Source organism: Diplotaxodon limnothrissa, linkage group LG19 (genome assembly GCF_057381915.1).
Source record: "Diplotaxodon limnothrissa isolate DT_005_m linkage group LG19, D_limnothrissa_male_GT1.1, whole genome shotgun sequence".
In the NCBI taxonomy this organism is placed as follows: Eukaryota; Metazoa; Chordata; class Actinopteri; order Cichliformes; family Cichlidae; genus Diplotaxodon; species Diplotaxodon limnothrissa.
Window position 1 is genome coordinate 11,845,433 of NC_140614.1, and position 18,601 is coordinate 11,864,033.

At 43.4% G+C, this 18,601-nt stretch overlaps 1 protein-coding gene across 2 annotated transcripts in view; it reads right to left on the reverse strand.

The window, feature by feature from the left end:
• The window catches only part of LOC146611832 (palmitoyltransferase ZDHHC14-like), a 58,106-nt gene that overhangs the window by 6,130 nt on the left and 33,375 nt on the right, over nt 1-18,601 (reverse strand). For both annotated transcript variants that reach the window (XM_085343583.1, XM_085343582.1), the window contains exons 4-8: nt 15,057-15,209; nt 9,642-9,779; nt 5,929-5,977; nt 3,858-3,960; nt 1,933-2,042 (exon numbers count right to left, since the gene is read on the reverse strand). In XM_085343583.1, the coding sequence (XP_085199709.1) occupies nt 1,933-2,042; nt 3,858-3,960; nt 5,929-5,977; nt 9,642-9,779; nt 15,057-15,209 (553 nt within the window). The remainder of the gene's footprint in view (nt 1-1,932; nt 2,043-3,857; nt 3,961-5,928; nt 5,978-9,641; nt 9,780-15,056; nt 15,210-18,601) is intronic.

The window sequence follows — 18,601 nt, forward strand, 5'->3', positions numbered from 1 at the left end:
CATGCTCGGATGCTTCAGATCAACAAACCACCAAAACTTCTGCTTTTATCAAAGTGCTCACACTGCTGGCTGTTACTTACAGAAGGGATGGTTTTAGTTTTTGTTAAATAATTACTGAGACCGTACTATGTCACCTGAGGTTGTATTTACCTCATTTTAAGAGCAGCTAATCTTATTATGTCCTGATATGCAGCACCTTGGAAGTGAATGAGGGCGTACTTTCTGTTAAGTGTGACTGTACAGTCGCTCATCTGTGGAGTGAACCATCATTTCCAACCCAAGGTTAATGCTGCACAGCTCTGCTGGTTAGAGAAGAACCTGCTGAACTTTGCACAGTGATGCCTCCGTGTGATGATAGGGGCTGTTTATCAGCCAAACACAGGCCGATCGGACACAGCTGAGGCATCAAGCTCGATAAGAATTTAACACAAAGTGCTGACGGTGAGCTCCAGCAGGACTGAGCTGGAATGAAGCAGAAACCTGCAGTTTGATGCATTTGAAAGTCTGAGTGGAGAATCTGTGCAGGGAGTAAAACACAAAAGGCTTTTGTCTCTGTGGGTCTGAGCTCGCTCAGTCCAAGAGGCAGGTGAGGCCAGCTGTGCGACACCTGTGGCGCCACACACACACACACACACACACACACACGGCAGCCACCTGTGAGCCGAGGACTCTCCTTTGCCACCCGCTGCAGCCGTTATGGGAGATGCATAGCTTGTGACGGCAAAATCACAGAAGAGTCAAACACACTGACACATCATTGCTGTTCTTATACATGTGCATATACTGAGGAACTCTGCAGGTACTTAAATGCAACGTTAAAAGCTGAAAATTCCTCAGGATAAAAAGATATTTGTGCTGTTCTGACAGAGTCGATCCAAGGTGGCGCCTCATTTCTAACCACCAAGCCATAAAAATCAGAGGAAACGGCGACTTCAGATTCACGGATGAGTAATGAGAATGGGCACTGGCAGAGACGGGTTTGTAAAGTAATGAATTTGCACAATAGTCACCATCTTCTGAAACATTAAAACCCACCACAGAGAAAACTTTGAATCTCTGTTAAACCCGCACCAGAGAAAAGAAACCGCAATAAGAACAAGGAAGATGGAACTGGAAGAAAAACAAATGAGGAATGGAGACAGAATTCATCAAACTACCGATTCCTTGTTTCAGGCACCTACATAATCTTTATTCATGTAAATGATTGAGTCCAGTTTGCTTTCAGGACACTTTGTCTTTAAGCTTTTCAAAGGTTCGGTATTTAAAGGTGGACTGTGGTATACTGGGGAGACCTTTCACTCTCCTTTAGTGGAAAAATATGACAAGAACTACAATTTGTAATCTACAAAGTAAGGAACATGGATGAAGTGTTTGACAGAACGTGGAGTTGTACGATGGGAAACTAAAGTAATGACTTGCTGTGTTGTTCCTTCATGTAATAAGTTTTAAAGGTTGTCCACATGTGCAGGCATATGAAGGAGCAGTATGTCGACATATACAGATGGGGAACTGAAATCTACCGTAGCACATAAGAACAATGCCGGGGGGCAACGTGCAGTCGCACAGACACGAGCTGACAGCTGCTGTGTTTTTGTTCAATCACATGGGCAGAAAAGTATAAAAATCTAATCAATGTGGGAAACTTTGATCTCGGATTTGGTTCAAATAGGCCTGAAATGCTTTGCAGTATCTTTGCTATGTTTAGAGAAAAGGCTGCAGGCAGGCTCATTTCACAGCAGCTCCTCACATCAAACACTTCTGAGTAACAGTTTTATTTTTGCCTCTGGAGAAAATGGGAAACTACGATGACACTGAGATGGCTTTTTCCCCCCAGAGCAGGGAACGATGGGCTCTTTGTCCTCATCTGACCATCGAGGAACGAGGAATGCGTACATCGCCTCACAGAAACACAAACACCCACACCCAGCCTACCTCGGTGGCAGGGGTCCACACAGCGCTGCGCAGCAGTTGGTGAATATGTTTCCATAGCTGTAGGGGTTATAGTTGTCCTTCCCTCTTTTAGATGACCATGAACCTTTTATCTGCAGAGATGCAAAGCTTCAGTGAGACAGATAAATATCCAAAGTGTCATCGATAAACAGACGCTGCTGTTTGTGTCTAGTCTGGAGCTCAAGCGGGCCGTGCGCACTTCTGTCCCGTGACCTTGAAAATTATCATCGCCATTCTCGAATCAGCTGAGCTCACCAGCGAAGCTCGAGCACCACTCACTCACAGTCTGAGGTGAAAAGGAGTTACAGCTGTGAGTCCATGCTTCTGTGCAGCTAATGAACACACACCATACAGATGAGCAAATAATCAGAAACTCCATTAAAAACGCTTCTTTTAAAAGGATTAAAATGCACACATCAGCGTGTTTGTAGTTCCCAGATTTTCAGGCTAGCAAGGAACCAACGTCACTGAGAACTTTAAAGAACGAATATTTAAAAGTATTTGCCTGTCATATGTAATCAGTCCACAACCACTAGATAAACATAAGACTAGAAAAATAAAGATAAAAAACACAGTGCCGAGGTCCATAAGGGAAGGTAAGGGAAAAAGGGAGGGTAAAAAGCGGCGAGACGGACGGCAAGCCAAGTGCACCGGCGCCATCTTTCAGATTAAAACCTGAAAATCATTGAAACAGTAAAAAATAACAACTACATGTGATGAGCTGGAATTTTAGAAGCTAATTTTGAATTGTATGCTGGGAATATGCTTCTGAAAAAAGTTGGGACGCGGACGTGTTTATGTTGTTTTTTTGCAGAATGTGAAATAAGCCACACCCACACTTCAGCATTAATGAGGCCATTACACGTTTGATTCAAGCTGCACCAACGCACACTCACGGTGTCGGCTCCTGAACTGTTCGCTCTCCTCTTTCCCAAATGGTCCAATTTTGTTACCCATAAATATTTGGTCCAGAGGTCAGTGTACTCAGTGACCCGATGGCTCAGGGCCAGCTACTGGCCTTATGTTACTTGTGAAGCAAACCGGCTTAAACAACTCATCAATATTTTTGATCATTTCTATCAGAATTTAAAATTGAAGAAACTGTTTCAGGAAAATGAAATAAAGAAACGTTGCTTAGTGTTGAGGAAACTGCAGGAAGGCACCGCGTGTGCTGCAGGATGTGAGAACGAGCGTTTCCCCTCACATTTGTGACAACAAATAGAAAAGTGTTCTCTGTGAATAACAACTTTTCAAAGACTTGGCTTCTGTTTCTCCACAGTGAAAAGGCGATCACATGTGTACTTTAACATGGAGACGGAGCCTCTGTTACCATCCTGGGCTAAAATTCAAAGCAGCTGCTCAGTCAGCTTCAACATGAAGAAAAAGTCTTTCACGCATAAATTAAAATCAAGCCTAACCCTGCGAGCCCTCCGCTAAATATACTTAAAATCTTTCGATTGAAATGATTTGGCAGATGTAGAATATGACGATGAATAAAGACGCTGTGTTGTTGTACTATTACAAAAATGGGCTCGTTTTCTTCTCTCGGGCCAGTAAAGCTCTGATCCGCTGCCTCGGGCTTCCTGTGGGGAGCCCCTCCCCCACTGAGTCTAATCACGTTAATATTAAAACTAACGAGCAGTTCGACGCTGCAGCAGGTGTGACGCTTTAGTATCACACAACTTTTCTCGTGTCGTGTGCCCGCTACTTTCCAGTTGCTGGCACCGAATTGAAAATGAGTGAATGAACCAATAAAAAGATCAAATGGTTTTAGTGCCGTTTCAATTTAAAATAACATTTTATGGCGTTCCTGCCCTTTAAATGGAGTCTGTTAGCACACGACACATGTGAACATTCTGCCTCGTTTCTGCAGCGTGTGGTGTAATGCACTTTGTGTCCATACTCACGTCTTCATTGGTGGTCTGGTTGGAGCTGATCAGGTAGGTATGGAAGCCTGAGAGGCCCACGATGGACCACACAGAGAAGAAACACACCACCACTTCCAGCACAGTGACACAAAGAAGTCAAGGAATAACTCTGCTGTGGTGTTCATGCAGTGACAGATGATAATATGAAAGCTCATACAACCCACGGAGCCAGCCCGAACACCGAGGTGCTGCCGTAGCAGCGAGCACACTGACCCACAGCCTGAGGGCCGCCCTCCTCTCGCCAGTACTTCCCAGTTACCAGTTCGTTTGGCTCGTACTGCTCATTTTCTCTACTCCACATACACGCACTGTTCGAGATGAATCCTCTACACAAACAAACACCGCTGACTCTTAATGTGCACTACCTCCAAGGATGACACATACAAATACCCAGACACCATAACTAAGTGCCTGAAGGGCTGCTGGAAAATGCTCAGTAGGTTAGCATCATACTGCATCCTCTCAGAAACTTTACATAATGCCCTCACGCTCTTCTTCTCTCTCCTCCAATCTCTTCCTCCTCAGCAAGGACAAAACATGTCATCATTCTTCGAGCACAAAGGCCTGCTGCGATAGTATCGACTGCAATTCAGCTTTATTAAAGCCCTGTAGGACAGCAGACTTTATCAGCGTGGCTTGGCACATTTCTCTGCCTCAGAAAGTTATCGCACTCAGGCACAGAGAGAAGGGCAGCGAGAGAGCGGCGGTGTGGCAGCCCGTGCTCTGAACCGGATTTGTGTTGTACACCGAGCTCTGGGATCATTTAGAGCCGCTCTTCATTTCTACCTCTGAACGGGCTTATCAGTCCTGACCTCGCACGACCCCACGCCGTATTTAAGTGAGAGAAGACATCAAAATGTTTAAAGCAGAAGAAAATGCATTAAAGGGCTGCCAAAATAGTCACGAGCTGCTTCATGATTAAAAGCGAATAAAAGCGAGGCTCTGCTGCCTCCACCTAACCTTCTGCAGTAGAGGCCACATTAACTCCAAATCATCATGTGAACAGTTCACAGCTAAAAGGCTGCGATGAACCTCTTTGCTCAACTTTATCTGACTTACAACAGTCCAGACGTGGCTACAATAAACACAATAATTGTAACAACACCCACACACACCGTCTGAGTCACATGACACAGCTGAAGAGCGACGCAGAGACGAGTCAGAGCCATAAAAATTTCGCTGTCCTGCGTGCCGCGTAAGCCCCGCAGTACAAGACTAATCAGATGCATGTAAGTCATGCAAGAGACACAGCTGGAGAAAATAGCAGAGCGATGGAAGGCATGCAGATAAATCTGACCTATGGAATAATCTGCATGTGTAACATCAGAGTAATCATTGGGAATATAAATGTTTGTGAGAACGCTGGCCGAAATTCAGGTTTATACAGAGCCAGTTCACCACAGCGTTCACCTCAAGGAATTTTATATAGAACAGATCCAACAACCAGAGCAGCGCTCGGCATCCTGGGAAGTCCCAGAGCAACCTGAGCCTCAGAAAGACAACCAACGGAGTCACCTGATCCATAAGCTTTAAAACAGAGTTTGAATCTTAAAAGTAGAGATAGTGTCTGCTTCCTGAATCCAAACTGGAAGCTGGGTCCACAGAAGAGGGGCCTGAAAACTGAAGGCTCTGCCTCCCATTCTACTTTTAAATACTCTAGGAACAACAAGTAGGCCTGCAGAGCGAGAGCAACACGCTCTGTTAGGATAACAGCTACGAGTTACTGAGGTCCTAAAGATATGACGGGGCCTGATTATTCAACTAAATTCAGCCAATGCAGAGAAGCTAATTTGGGATAAATATGATGTCTCATGTTCTCTAGTCCCAGTTAGTGTTTAAGATCACATGAAGGTTTTTCTAGTCTGATGATGAATTACAATAACCCCCACGACAATAATCAGCAGTTCTCCAGCATCACTCAGGCAGATGTTGCCATTTTTAACAACGCTGATGAGATGAAGGACAGCAACGATACATGTGTGATTAACGTGACTGCTTAAAGAAATATCCAGGTTTAAGTCGACACCGACGTGGAACAGTGAAAGGATATCTGGCAGGACTGTTTTTGAGCGCGCTGAGGAAGCCGTTTTGATGAGAGCCTGTGAAAGGGAAAAACAGTTTCTGTTAGAGCAGCACGCAGCTCGTGTTTGCTGTTTGCAGAATGTGGGACTTGTATGAGATACTGAGCACTACGCCATTACCTGCTGCAAACACTGTCCTGAGTAAAGGTTAAGAGTTGACTAGAAGAACTGAGCTCAGCCGAGTGTGCCGCTTTAATTGGCTTTCCAATTTAGCTTCCAAGTGTGTAGAGAAGCGGCACAGAGCCAGATGAAGGAGCTGGCCCCCAATAAGTGGTTATAGGGAGCATCTCTACCTACTGTGTTCTTCATTCATTCAGACTTACAAAGTGGATTAAAGGTTACAATCAGTATCTATGAAGGACTGCAGCCACCTGTATACCCACTCTGAGCCAGGAACATTTTTAATCATCCCTACAAGCTTATCCTGACCCACGCTGCTGTTCCCAGCACTCGCAGTCATGTATCCATGGCTTCAGAGGACATTAGTCCAAACTTCGTCTAACTGTAACTCAACCTTAAGCTAACTGCATGTAGCCTTTTAAATAAAAGGGAGATTGCACGTTAACATGAGCACGTAGGTCCATCTTGTAAATTTGCTGCAGTCCCTGAAGGCTGGTGAGGTCAGAATCATACGAATACCACAAAGACACGATCACTAAACCACAGATGATCTGTAGAAACAGTGACTTACAGGATGCTGTTTCACATTAAGACAGATTTAATTTTCCTCTATTGTTTGACAGTCTGGGAGAAAGATGTCAGAGATATGTCGTCAGCTGTGTGGGTTCAGTATTTTTCTCAAATCTATTTTACAGTCCTGTCTGGTAGATGTGGGCATGTTGTGATTCGCTTTAACAAACTCATCTAGAGCAGGTGGATGCCACGATATGAAAACTCAAACACAACTATTCTCCCAAATTAAGAAACACATGCAGATATAATTTTACACTGATATGAATCTGTTGCTTACAGATTCAGTCTGTTGATTGTAATGTTGTCCAAACTGGTGAGACACAATGTTGATGTGCAACTTTTTAGGCCTTGCTAGTTACAATGTTACTAATGTCTAAAATTTGCTCAACAAAATTTGACACAACTTTTCTAACTTGTGTTTTAAAAGTAGGGCTGCCACAAACGATTATTTTGACAGTTGACCAGTCACCGATTATTTTTGCGATTAGTCGACTAATCAGATCATCATCCATTGGACGTAAAACGAACAGCTTATTGCACCAGCAGCATCTGCTCTTATATAACTATCATTAGCTTACAGCTTTAAGTGTTTAAGGTATGTGCTAACTAAAAATAAAGACAAGATGGTAGTTTATTAAACTTTAATGAAATTTGCAGATTGTTTCGGTGAAGTTTAATAAACTCCTTGCTATCTAAAATATAACAGGACACCTATATTCTCCAGCATCTCACACTTCTGATAATCAGCTGTTTATTCAGCTGTGTAAAAACTATAACTTTAATCTCAGCCAAACAGATTTACTCAGGAACAAATAAAATACTGAAAAAAAGCCAAACAATAACATTTTTAAGTTATCTAAATGACTTGTATATCATGTTTAACCTGAGTAGCGAAAGACAGCGGTGGGTTTGAAAACGATTTGCCAGGAGTCCGGTGTTCTCACGGGCTCTAGTGAGCCTTGACCCCGGCTAGCTATCGAGCTAGTGGGTAACAGACGTCTCCGAAAACGTCGGAGCGCTTTTGAAAATATGTGGTGTCTTGATAACCTGAGCAGATATTTGAGGTTTACACAGCTACATTCTCACCTGAAAATATGTTAAACGTTTATTTTGTGACCCAGAAAGAGTAATATTAAAACTAACTAGCTGCCGCTATTGGTGGAAACTGAGCAGAGCTGGGCCGCACTATGAATTCTGGGTAGAGCTGGGCGATATGAGATTTTTTCATATCACGATGTTTTTTTCATTTCAGGCGATAACGATATCTATCACGATATAAGCCAAATAACTATATTTGTAAGATTTAAATGTGCCGTTGCTCACAAGTAAAATGTGAAATAATCAGCAGCTTATTTTGATTGAAATATTTATTTCCCATAATAAGTTCAACAGGGGAGATGTACTTAAAAAATGAGACTTTTTCAGATAAATAAAGGCAAATATTGCAAACTACACAAAAGGCAGCCGCTAAAGCGTTTAAGTTTCAAAATAGAACAAACAAAAGACTAATAAATTGTCAATTCCACTTAGAAATTATTAATTATAAAAATAAATCTTAGTTTGTTTTACAGAAGAACAGACAAAATTGACTAACTTTTGTCAATATCAAATAAACTGAGAACTAAAAGGAAATTCTCAATCTCTCCTTGTTGTATAGCTGAGCTTTTCAAACAGTTTTAACAGTTACTTTAATCTGACAAAAGCCGAATGACGAATTAGTGCTTCCAGTCAGAGATTGAGCATGCACCGCTTTATTGTATTTCCAGGCTTGCTTTCGACACAATTTACAGTGTGCGCTACTCTGTTTGACTTGAAATAGCCGAAATACCTTCACACTACGGAACTTCTATGGCTCTTCCGTTCGACAATCTCTCCGGCATTGGAACCATCATCTGTTTTATCTTCGGTAACCTTCGGTCACGCTCTCAGTTGATTTTTCTCTAGTCGGCACACTCATTTCCTCCATTACCGGGCGGCACGGCGACTGGCTGCTTTCCAAAACAAATACACATGTGCGGCTTGGCGCTTGTGCTGTACGTAAGAAGTCACGTGACGTGACGCTGCAGCTGTGATTGTGCACTACTTAATTTGGATTGGCTGTTCCTTTTTTTTTTTTTTAAGAGGACAAGAGCAGTGAGGCCTATCGCAATAGTTTAATTTTTCTATCGAGAAAAAGTTATTTCGCAATACATATCGTTATCGTTCTATCGCCCAGCTCTAATTCTGGGACAGCTTCTTCTTCTTCGGGGTTTAACGGCAGCTGGCATCCTTGTAAATGCAGTGCTGCCATCTTCTGTTTCAGTCCGTTATTACACTCTTAAATCCTACTACTTATTCCTGCATCTTTTGGGATCTTACAAAGCTTCAAACGACACGTCGACTATTAAATCAGTCGTTGACGATTTTGATAGTCGACGTAATCGTGACTAGTCAACTAATCGTGTCAGCCCTATTTAAAAGAGAGCAAAGTTCCAGTATGTCCACATCAGTCATTAACTAAACATCAGAGGACCTACAGCTCAACCTTGAGGTTCACCAACAATGTTATTGTTGTACTGCTAATATGTATTCATTTTCTGTCTTTAAGACATGATTTTATCCACCTGATTACACGAGATGAAAACAGTAAACTTCGATAATTTGGTAAGGATTAGCTGTATGAGAAGCTCGACTACACATCTACGATCCTACTTAACGTCCACATTTTGGTCAAAGAAAAAGACCAAAACTGCAAAGGATACAATAATCTGTTTTGTGTCCCCATAAGAAAGGCTCTGTGATATGTCTCGCTCCCCACAACATGAGCAATACCTGAAGACACACACACGGAGCCCAACAACCCGCTGCCTGCTCCCAGCTGGAAATATGGTAAAGAGCCAGAAAGCTGCAGCTTTTCACGACGCCCACTTACAACCTGCTGACTGGAAACAGCCCGGAGGACTGTGCGTCTGCACTACGCCTGAGAGCACGCGTCCTTGTGGATACTTACTTAAAATGATGTGCGTGATGACGAAGGCGAAGATGAAGATGGTGAGGAAGGAGAGCGAGAGGATGAACATGTAGAAGAAGCGGTAGTTCCTCCTCCCCACGCAGTTCCCCACCCAGGGACAGTGGTGGTCGAAGCGCTCTGTGTGGAGAGGGAGAGACGAACAAGTTTATTCCGGTTTCAAGGACAAGCGCACCTAACGTGGCGATCCTCCAACGCTTCGGTAAAACTGGCTGAGACATCACGTTTCTCATAAAGCACAGATGTTCACAAACAGAACCAGGTCACTTCAGTGCAGATAAACAGCACAAATCCTGAACTGTGGGAAACTGGGGGAAAGGGGAAGTGTCCCTCTGGGTCTTGGCATAATAATATAAAACATTTTCACAAAGGACAACCTTCCTATTTATATAACGAGCTAATAGAGAAATGATGTGTTTCTTACATGACTGAGTAAAACTCTCCCTGCCACAGTGGGACGAGGTTAAAGCCAAGAATGTTTGAAATCGACTGCTTGAATAAAATTGCTGGTAATTTTTGATAAACTGCTCTGTAATTCTTGATGTAGTTTGAAACCTTCAGCTGCTTGTGAAATCCTTACCATTAAAAGTCAGCCGGTGACATTTTATTCAGCCAAACTGAAAGCAGCTCCAGGGCACCAATCATGTCACTGATTGCTGTTAGAGCTGTTACTTCATCAGTCTCACTCCACAGTCCCATGTCTGAATGTGGAACACTAGCTGTGCACAGTGGTAGCCCCTTAACTAATTAATCAGAGCCATTATTGGTTTAGTGAGATGACATGACCTCGATTTGTCTCCATGAATCAACGCCTGGTTAAACCGGTGCCTCCCTTTAGACAAACACTGTAAACACTAACAGTAAAAGCTGCCGATCACAAAGTCTGCCCCCGATCGTTACCGTTAGGTGACCGATGATTGTGGAAGAAGGAAAAACATGTTTTATATGGTAATTGTGGGCTCTTTGGCTCAAGGGATACCACAGGGTCGCGACACTGCTTTTTCAAGAGTGTTTTCAGATCTAAATAACATAAAAACAAAAGTTAAAATCCATCCTCGATACACGACTTGACTCTCTTTATCATCTTTGAAAATCAAATTTAGAACTTAAAAATTCAAAGAATCTGCAGAAATGCAGATCCCAGCGCACGAAACAATATTCTGCAGCGATTAAAGGATGAAGTGTAAAATAGACCCGTTTCATCTCGTTACCTTTACACTTTATGGATCAGGTGGAGACTACGGCTAACACAAGATGAGACGGCAGTGATATTAACCTATAACAAAAACTAGAGATGGACCGAGCCGATATTACGCATCGGTCCAATACTGACCTAAATTACTGGATCGGATATCGGAGAAAAATAAAAAATTTAATCCGATTCATTAAATATCACAAAAGCACCTCACAAAACTTGCGACATGGCATAACTCAGCTCATAACCTTAGCACGTCGGAGCAGTGTGCTCACGTGATAGAGCGGCTGTGGCGTGCGAGACCTGTCAGCGGTCTGGTTGAGCATTTGTAGCCTCGCTACCAAATCATTTCATCTCCAAGAAAGTGATCCCAGAGAGAAGTAAAGCAAGTGTGTAAGTCCATCTCTGAATGTTTGTAAAGCATTCCCACATTAAGCTTAACAACTGATATATGGAGCGACTGCCTCTCCCTCCCTATCCTGCCGCTACTTCAATCGTGAAACTGCTTAATGATCAGCTGATCGGCTTTTCTGTCGTGACTCCGTCTCTCTTCTTTGTTTTTGGCCCACTTCGCGCCAGAAAGAGGAAACCAGCGGCTGAACAACAGCAGCACTATTAACTTTGATAAGCTGTTGTAAGAATTTATTTAATATTACTTTCTACACCAGGATCTTTTCTAAGTAGCTGACGGCTGGTAACTGTGCAGGGGCCGATCTAGCAAAGTTTAGCCAGGGGGGCCGATAGGGCATTAACAGGGAAAAGGGGGCACAAAGACATACTTTTCTTTCTTATTCTCAGATAAAATGTCGAGCTTTTAATAAATAATTATCTGAATCTTACACCCAAAGTTTTAATCTGATGTAAAATGTATAGAAGTCCATTACTGTATATAGTAACTGTTAAGTCTAATATACCCTAGTAAGCTATAGTACTTTTTCCTTTGGGAAGATGCCATCTGTGCAGTCTGCAGTTCTGTTGAAGAAAGATGTTGAATCTATTTAATTATTGTAGAAAAATTATTGATTTCTGTGCATTATGGGGTTTGTTTGTTTTTTCGTGCATTAAATTAAAGTTGATTACGTCAATTAAGCATCACGAGGCGGAGGGTGGGGGGTGTTTACTTTTCTTTTTTTTGCTGGGGAGTTGGCAACCCCATTAGGTAGGTTATTTAATATTTCCACTAAGTACTCTTTAACATACCAGAATAGGGAGGATGGAGCAGGTTTATTAGATTGATCAGTGTTGCTGAACTATGAAATATTTTGGGTGCAGTGTATTTTTTGCATAGACTAGCTTTAGTTTTGCTTGTTTGTTTTTTTTTGTTTTTTTTAAAAACAAAAGGGCCTATCCATTCTGGCTCCTTACTTATTTAAGAGCTTGTTATCCCCCTGGCTTTTAGAGCAGCAGCGGCGGGGAGCGAGAGAGTCGAGAGGCAGGGAAACACTGCCAGAGTAATCCCCATTTACAGTTTAAGAATAAACGCCAGTCGAGAGAAGAGGTCCCAGAAAAAGTCTTATCAGTCATCCAGCTCCCAAACCATTTTTCATCATTAGTCGGGTGGAGGCCGAGAGCTTAGAGAGCAGCCTGGAGAGTCGAGTTTATCACCCACACCCACCTGCAGCGTGGAGCCCAACTCTTTGTCCCGTTTCACTTCCCTCCATCTGTGACTCACAGCTGGAATCTAAACGGCGTGTTTAGAATTCATAACCAAGGATCTTTATGAGCCGCCCTGCTCTGTGACCATGTTTGGTTTGGGGAAAGCTTTTTGATTCCATTTTCCGCTCATTTACTTCGCTGTGTGTTTTTGGGCCTTTTCTGCTACGTTTCACAATGTGATTGCGTGCATATAAAGTGCACACATTCATTAAAACGTGCCCCTCTGTTTGCCAGGATACCTGCCCTTTTATCTCTGCGCTCAGCTTCCAATCTTCCTTCCTGTCAGCGTGCATCTGTCACATCTGCTTACCGCCACATCTTTTTCCCGTGTTTACTACTTCCTCATCTTTGTCTCCCAGGTTTTCAGTTCCTCTTCTGACAAGGAAACAGACAATTCAAAGACTGAGCTGTCTCTGAAGAGTGAGGCGCACAAAAACCCAGATGAGACAGATACAGACAAAGGTCTCTGCATCTCTGTCTCCATCTTTTAATAATTACCTTGCTGTGCCTCGGTTCTCTCAGGAGACGCAGCATGTGGTTTTATAGAGCAGCAAAACCATCTCAGACGGTTGGTTTCTAATTCCCGTCTACTCTGTGGATGCCAAACACCTCCAACCACACAGTGTCTGCTGTATATTCCCAGAAGGCCTACATCACTAGCTAAACATTTATATATACAGGTTCATATATGTTCATATGTACAGGTGCAAAACTAAACTGATTGTAAAATCATTTTGAACCAAACAATTTCCAGGATGTAGTTTCCTGTTGGAAAAAACAGGTTTGGTCTGAGTCAGAGGACAGCAGAAGCTGAACAGTTTGCTTTTATCCTCGCGTGTTAAGCCTCTCCTTTTCCATGTTTCTGTGTCTCTTCAGTTCACCAGGAACTAAAATAGCCTGGTTTTCTATACAGAGAGAAAAAATAATGAGGATTGGGGACAAAAACACTAAAACAACAACAACAAAAAAGGAAGAGCCGGACTTCCACTGCTTCTAAGTATCGTCTATAATGACGTGAGACAAAAGGCAGTTGGAAGTGACTTGAGTTAAATTTAAAAGAATATACCAAAGACCTATTGCTTTCAATCCCACACAGGCACACAGCACAGAACAGCTGTTTTACAGCTCTCTGATGAAACACTTTGGCTTTAATGAAACATCTTTACCTTCGTAAACTATTATTTCTTCTCTGCAGGTTGTAAAACTCCCAAAAACACTTTAATGAAACCCGATCTAGTTTTGTTGGGGTAATAACATTTTTTACAAAGTGATGATTTGACCTTTTCACACATTGCTGCCCAGAGACAGCTAGCTTCCACATCTCACTTTAAACCTACATTTCTACTAATAGCCACCAGGGGGCATGCCGGTCTTATTGGCTCTCTCCATCTTTTTATACAGCCTATGTTGCTGATCTGTTCTGCTATTATGTTTTAATATTTTTATTTCAATAGATCCTACTTATTAAGCTTCTCACTGAAACGTATTTAGATTTGATTTTTCTCCATCCATCCATCTTCATCCGCTTTATCCGAGGCCGGGTCGCGCGGGCAGCAGCCTAAGCAAAGAGGCCCAGACCTCCCTCTCCCCAGCCACCTCCTCCAGCTTATCCGGGGGAATACCAAGGCGTTCCCAGGCCAGCCGAGAGATATAATCTCTCCAGCGTGTCCTGGGTCTGCCCCGGGGCCTCCTCCCGGTGGGACATGCCTGGAACACCTCACCCAGGAGGCGCCCAGGAGGCATCCTCGTCAGATGCCCTAAACCACCTCAGCTGGCTCCTTTCGATGTGGAGCAGCAGCTGCTCTACTCTGAGCCCCTCCCGGATGGCCGAACTTCTCACCCTATCTCTAAGGGAGAGGCCAGCCACCCTTCGGAGGAAGCTCATTTCTGCCGCTTGTATCCGTGATCTCGTTCTTTCGGTCACTACCCACAGCTCGTGGCCATAGGTGAGGGTAGGGACGTAGATCGACCGGTAAATTGAGAGCTTCGCTTTTACACTCAGCTCCCTCTTCACCACGACGGACCGGTGCAGCGTCCGCATTACTGCAGCTGCAGCCCCAATCCGTCTGTCGATCTCCGGCTCCCTTCTCCCATCACTCGCGAACAAGACCCCGAGATACTTGAACTTGGGGCAAGAACTCATCCCCGACCCGGAGTGGGCACTCCACCCTTTTCCGGCTGAGAACCATGGCCTCAGATTTGGAGGTGCTGATCCTCATTCCCGCTGCTTCACACTCTGCTGCGAACCGTTCCAGTGCGAGCTGGAGGCCCTCACCCAATGAAGCCCGATTTGATTTTTCTATTTGAGCTTATTTTGTGATCCTGAATTTGTTTATTGACCATGCCTGGATTTTATGTTTTGGCTGCTTTAACATAAGACTTTCCTGATTCTTGGATGAATAAAAGCTTGTTTCTGACCTCACTGACCTTTAATTAAAATACATATAACCCAGGAAGTGGATAGAGAGCGAATAGATGCCCCAGGCTTGGTCTCGACACTCCAAATCCCAAATTCCTAATCTGCAAACAGCATAACTGCCACTCACCCACACAGTTGTCACAGAGGCTGCAATGGGAGGCACGCGGTGGTCTGAAGATCTTGCAGGTGAAGCAATACTTCAGTTTGACTGTCTGGCCGTTGATGACCACCTCCTTAGTCCTGGGAGGGGGCCTGTAGCCGGTACCGCCATTAGCCACATCTTGGGGAAAATAAAGGAGAGAGACATAAAGATCAAAGAGAAAAGACACCTGATGTCAAAGCTCCCACATACGCTGCAGCGTGCACGTGGCGTTATTGCTGTGGGCGTGTTATCACTACTGCACTGGTAGGGTGACACCAGATTCAAATACATTAAAAACAAGGAGAATACTTGTCACAGGATTACTACTGAAGTGCCAAAATTTAACTCAATATTAGACAGAAAATCTAGTGCATGATGCATGTTATGAAAGGTGATCCTGTCCACTACTGAACTGATAAATCCATTGATAATCCTGGTCTTTACATTTAAAATGATCCAGTTTGCTTTTGAGTGCCTGAATATGAGTAACTATAGATGGAAATGGTTGTAATTCCTAAACAGTTAAAGCAACACTTGCTGAATCAAAGCTGAAAGTCTGCACTATAATCACGTCTTGATCCTGTGTGGTTAACAGAGGCAAAACTACACACCGTGTGTCGCTGTTCAAATACTAACGAACCTGACTGTAAAACTGCACCCAGGTCAGGCACTACTAAGTGGAATTAATACAACAATGCTCAGATTCCATTATGAAAAGAAAAAAGAAAACCGCTGCCAAGCTGCTCTGAATGGCTTCTGGTGGCGGAAGACAGCGGAGATGACAGGCTAAACGGTAAAGATGAGCGCGATGGCGGTCGTGAAAAGGTATAGACTGGATCCCATTATTGCTCTGCTTGCTTTGAGCACTCTTACACATGCTGAGAGCAGGAGATTGTGTGAGTGGGAAGATAATTTTGTGATCATTTACACAGAAGCCTGTAGCATTGCCAACAGAGTGGTGTGTGTGTGTGTGTGTGTGTGTGTGTGTGTGTGTGTGTGTGTGTGTGTGTGTGCAGGGGGTACGGGCTGACAGGCTTATGTGGGTGTTTGACATTTCTAAAGGCAAGCAGAGGAAATGCAGCCACAAAGTTCTCTTCTATTGAATTTGTCTCATTGTGGTCGCTGCCTACAGAGCGCCATCCCAGTCTCATACTCACACTCGTCCCGTTTCTCTGCCGACTCAAACAAATGAGGGTGAGAACAACTCAGAGCTCTGTTCACCTTCCACGGCGTTAATGCTGCATCGTTTAGGTATTCTTTGCACAGTAAAATCTATATTTAAATTAGCTCCTATCAAGCCAAATAAAGAACGATGATAAGCGGAGGGTGTTTCTGAAGCATCAGAGTAAAATCTTTGTCAAGCACATTCTCTGATCTCTGTAACGCTGGAAAGAAGAGAAAGGCACATACTGACAGACTCGTGTCACGTCATACAGTAATTTTTAGCAGCAGAGAGGCAGAATCAGAAAGTCAAGCACACATTTTTAAATCTGAATATTGTGAGTTCTCTTTCAAACATTCACTTCGGTGTCTCACTACGGGGAGCACTCTCTCAGCGTCATCCTCTGAAGTTTCTACATCATTGCTCCAACCAGGATCGGCTGGCAGTCGTGACGCTTGTGTCACAGAGGGGCCACCCTCCTTCCTTCTTAGAAACCCCGTCTCTCCTGACTGCTAACCTGAGAGCTAGCTTGACGGTCCACTCGAGCAAGCTAACACCTTGGTCATCGGGCACTAGCGTGGCTCACATTGTCAGTCGCCTGCTCTTCACCATAGAGCCAGGTTGGAGAGTATGTTAGCTGCCACCACACACCTACCGCTAGAGCTGGGCCATATCATACTGTTCACAGTAACACCGGTATAATGTTGGGCAACGATAAGAAAATGAGATATCACGATTAGGGATGGGTACTGGTGTCCGGTGCCATGATGGCACCGGTTCTGACATAAATGGTAGTAACCAGACCGAAAAGCAGCGCACATTTCGGTGCTTCTTTTTCCTGAGCTGTGATACACTTCTAGCCAATCATTTTACGTTTCCGAGGATAGTAGGCGGGGCCAGGTACGTACGTTCTTTTATGCAGAGCTACAGATTAAAAATGCCCAAGGCGAAGCGGTCAAAAGTCTGGCTGTACTTCACAGCAAAATATGCAAACTCAGCAGCCTGCAACAAGTGCTTTAAGCTGATACTGTGATACTGTCAAAGGAGGTAACACCTCGAATCCGATGAAACACCTGGCGACGCATAGCGGGTTTTTTTTTTTAAAAGCCGAGAAATGCGCCGTATTTGATGGCAGCAGTAGCAGCCGTTCTTCTCTGCGTGAGTAGCTTAATGTTGTTCGTGTGTAATTTACGTTGAATAGGCTAACCACGTTATTACATTAATGCATGTAAGGTGAACTAGCAAACATCATCATAGCTACATGCGGCTGTCTTCTTGTTTGATGGCAGATACTCCCTTCACCCTGGCCAAAAAGGCTAAAATGACCAAAGAAAAAGAGGGAAACAGCTAAACATAAGAGGTTTTTGGACAAAGTTTGTGTTTTTTCCATTGTTTAAGCACTGCTTCCAGCCAAGAGTGATACCATATATGCCCCATAGCTGCAGAAAAGGCTAACATTGTTATCTTTTTACAAAAAACAAGCTGAATATGAGAGGTTTTTGGACCAATTTTGTGTTCTCCATTCTTTAAGCACCGGTTTGAGCACCGGCACCGTTTCAAAAGTACCGATTTGGCACCGGTATCGGATAAAACCTAAACGATACCATCCCTAATCACGATAGAATAGTGATGTGTCGGTCGCGAACGAAATGGCTCTTAGAGCCGGCTCCTTATCGCAAGCCGTGGGGTTCTCTCTCTCTCTCTTGCACTTTTTTCCCGCTTCACTCCGCACGCGAGCCTTGTGCTTTGGGCTGAACAGAGGGGGGAGGGGCGGTAGTTACACTCGCAGTAGCACAGGAACAGAGCGGGAGGGAGGGAGAAAGAAAGAGAGCCAGAGACAACATCGTCACATTAGAAAGGTATAGTAATCATCCACAACTATTTTCAGTTGCAGATGATAAAGGATTCAGAAAGTTTATTCATGCAGGTCCATATGACAGAGAATATGCATGTTCTTTTTGTTTTCATATTCTAATTTATATTTAATTGTGTTGTGGTTTGCAGTGTTTTGTGTTATTTCATTTTTAATTTGTTTTAAAAGGAAAAAGCTGAAAATTTAAATAGTTAAAAGTTGAACTGTGACTAGTTGGTTTTTGCATTATACGATTTATTTATTTCATTTTATGTGGAGTGCATAAATAAAAGTATATTTACAGTGGCCCCTACAGACAAAGCAGCACGCAAAAACTCCAAAACACATAAAAACACAACAGAAGTGCTCCAGGATGCTGGGCGCAGTGTTGAGCTTTTGTTACCTAGTGGCTACACAAGCCAGCAAGTACCAACGACCGGATTTGGTGTGTGGTAGTAACCGGTAAATGAACTTTTTTTAAAAAAATTATTTGAATATATATGAGTGCTTGTGTAT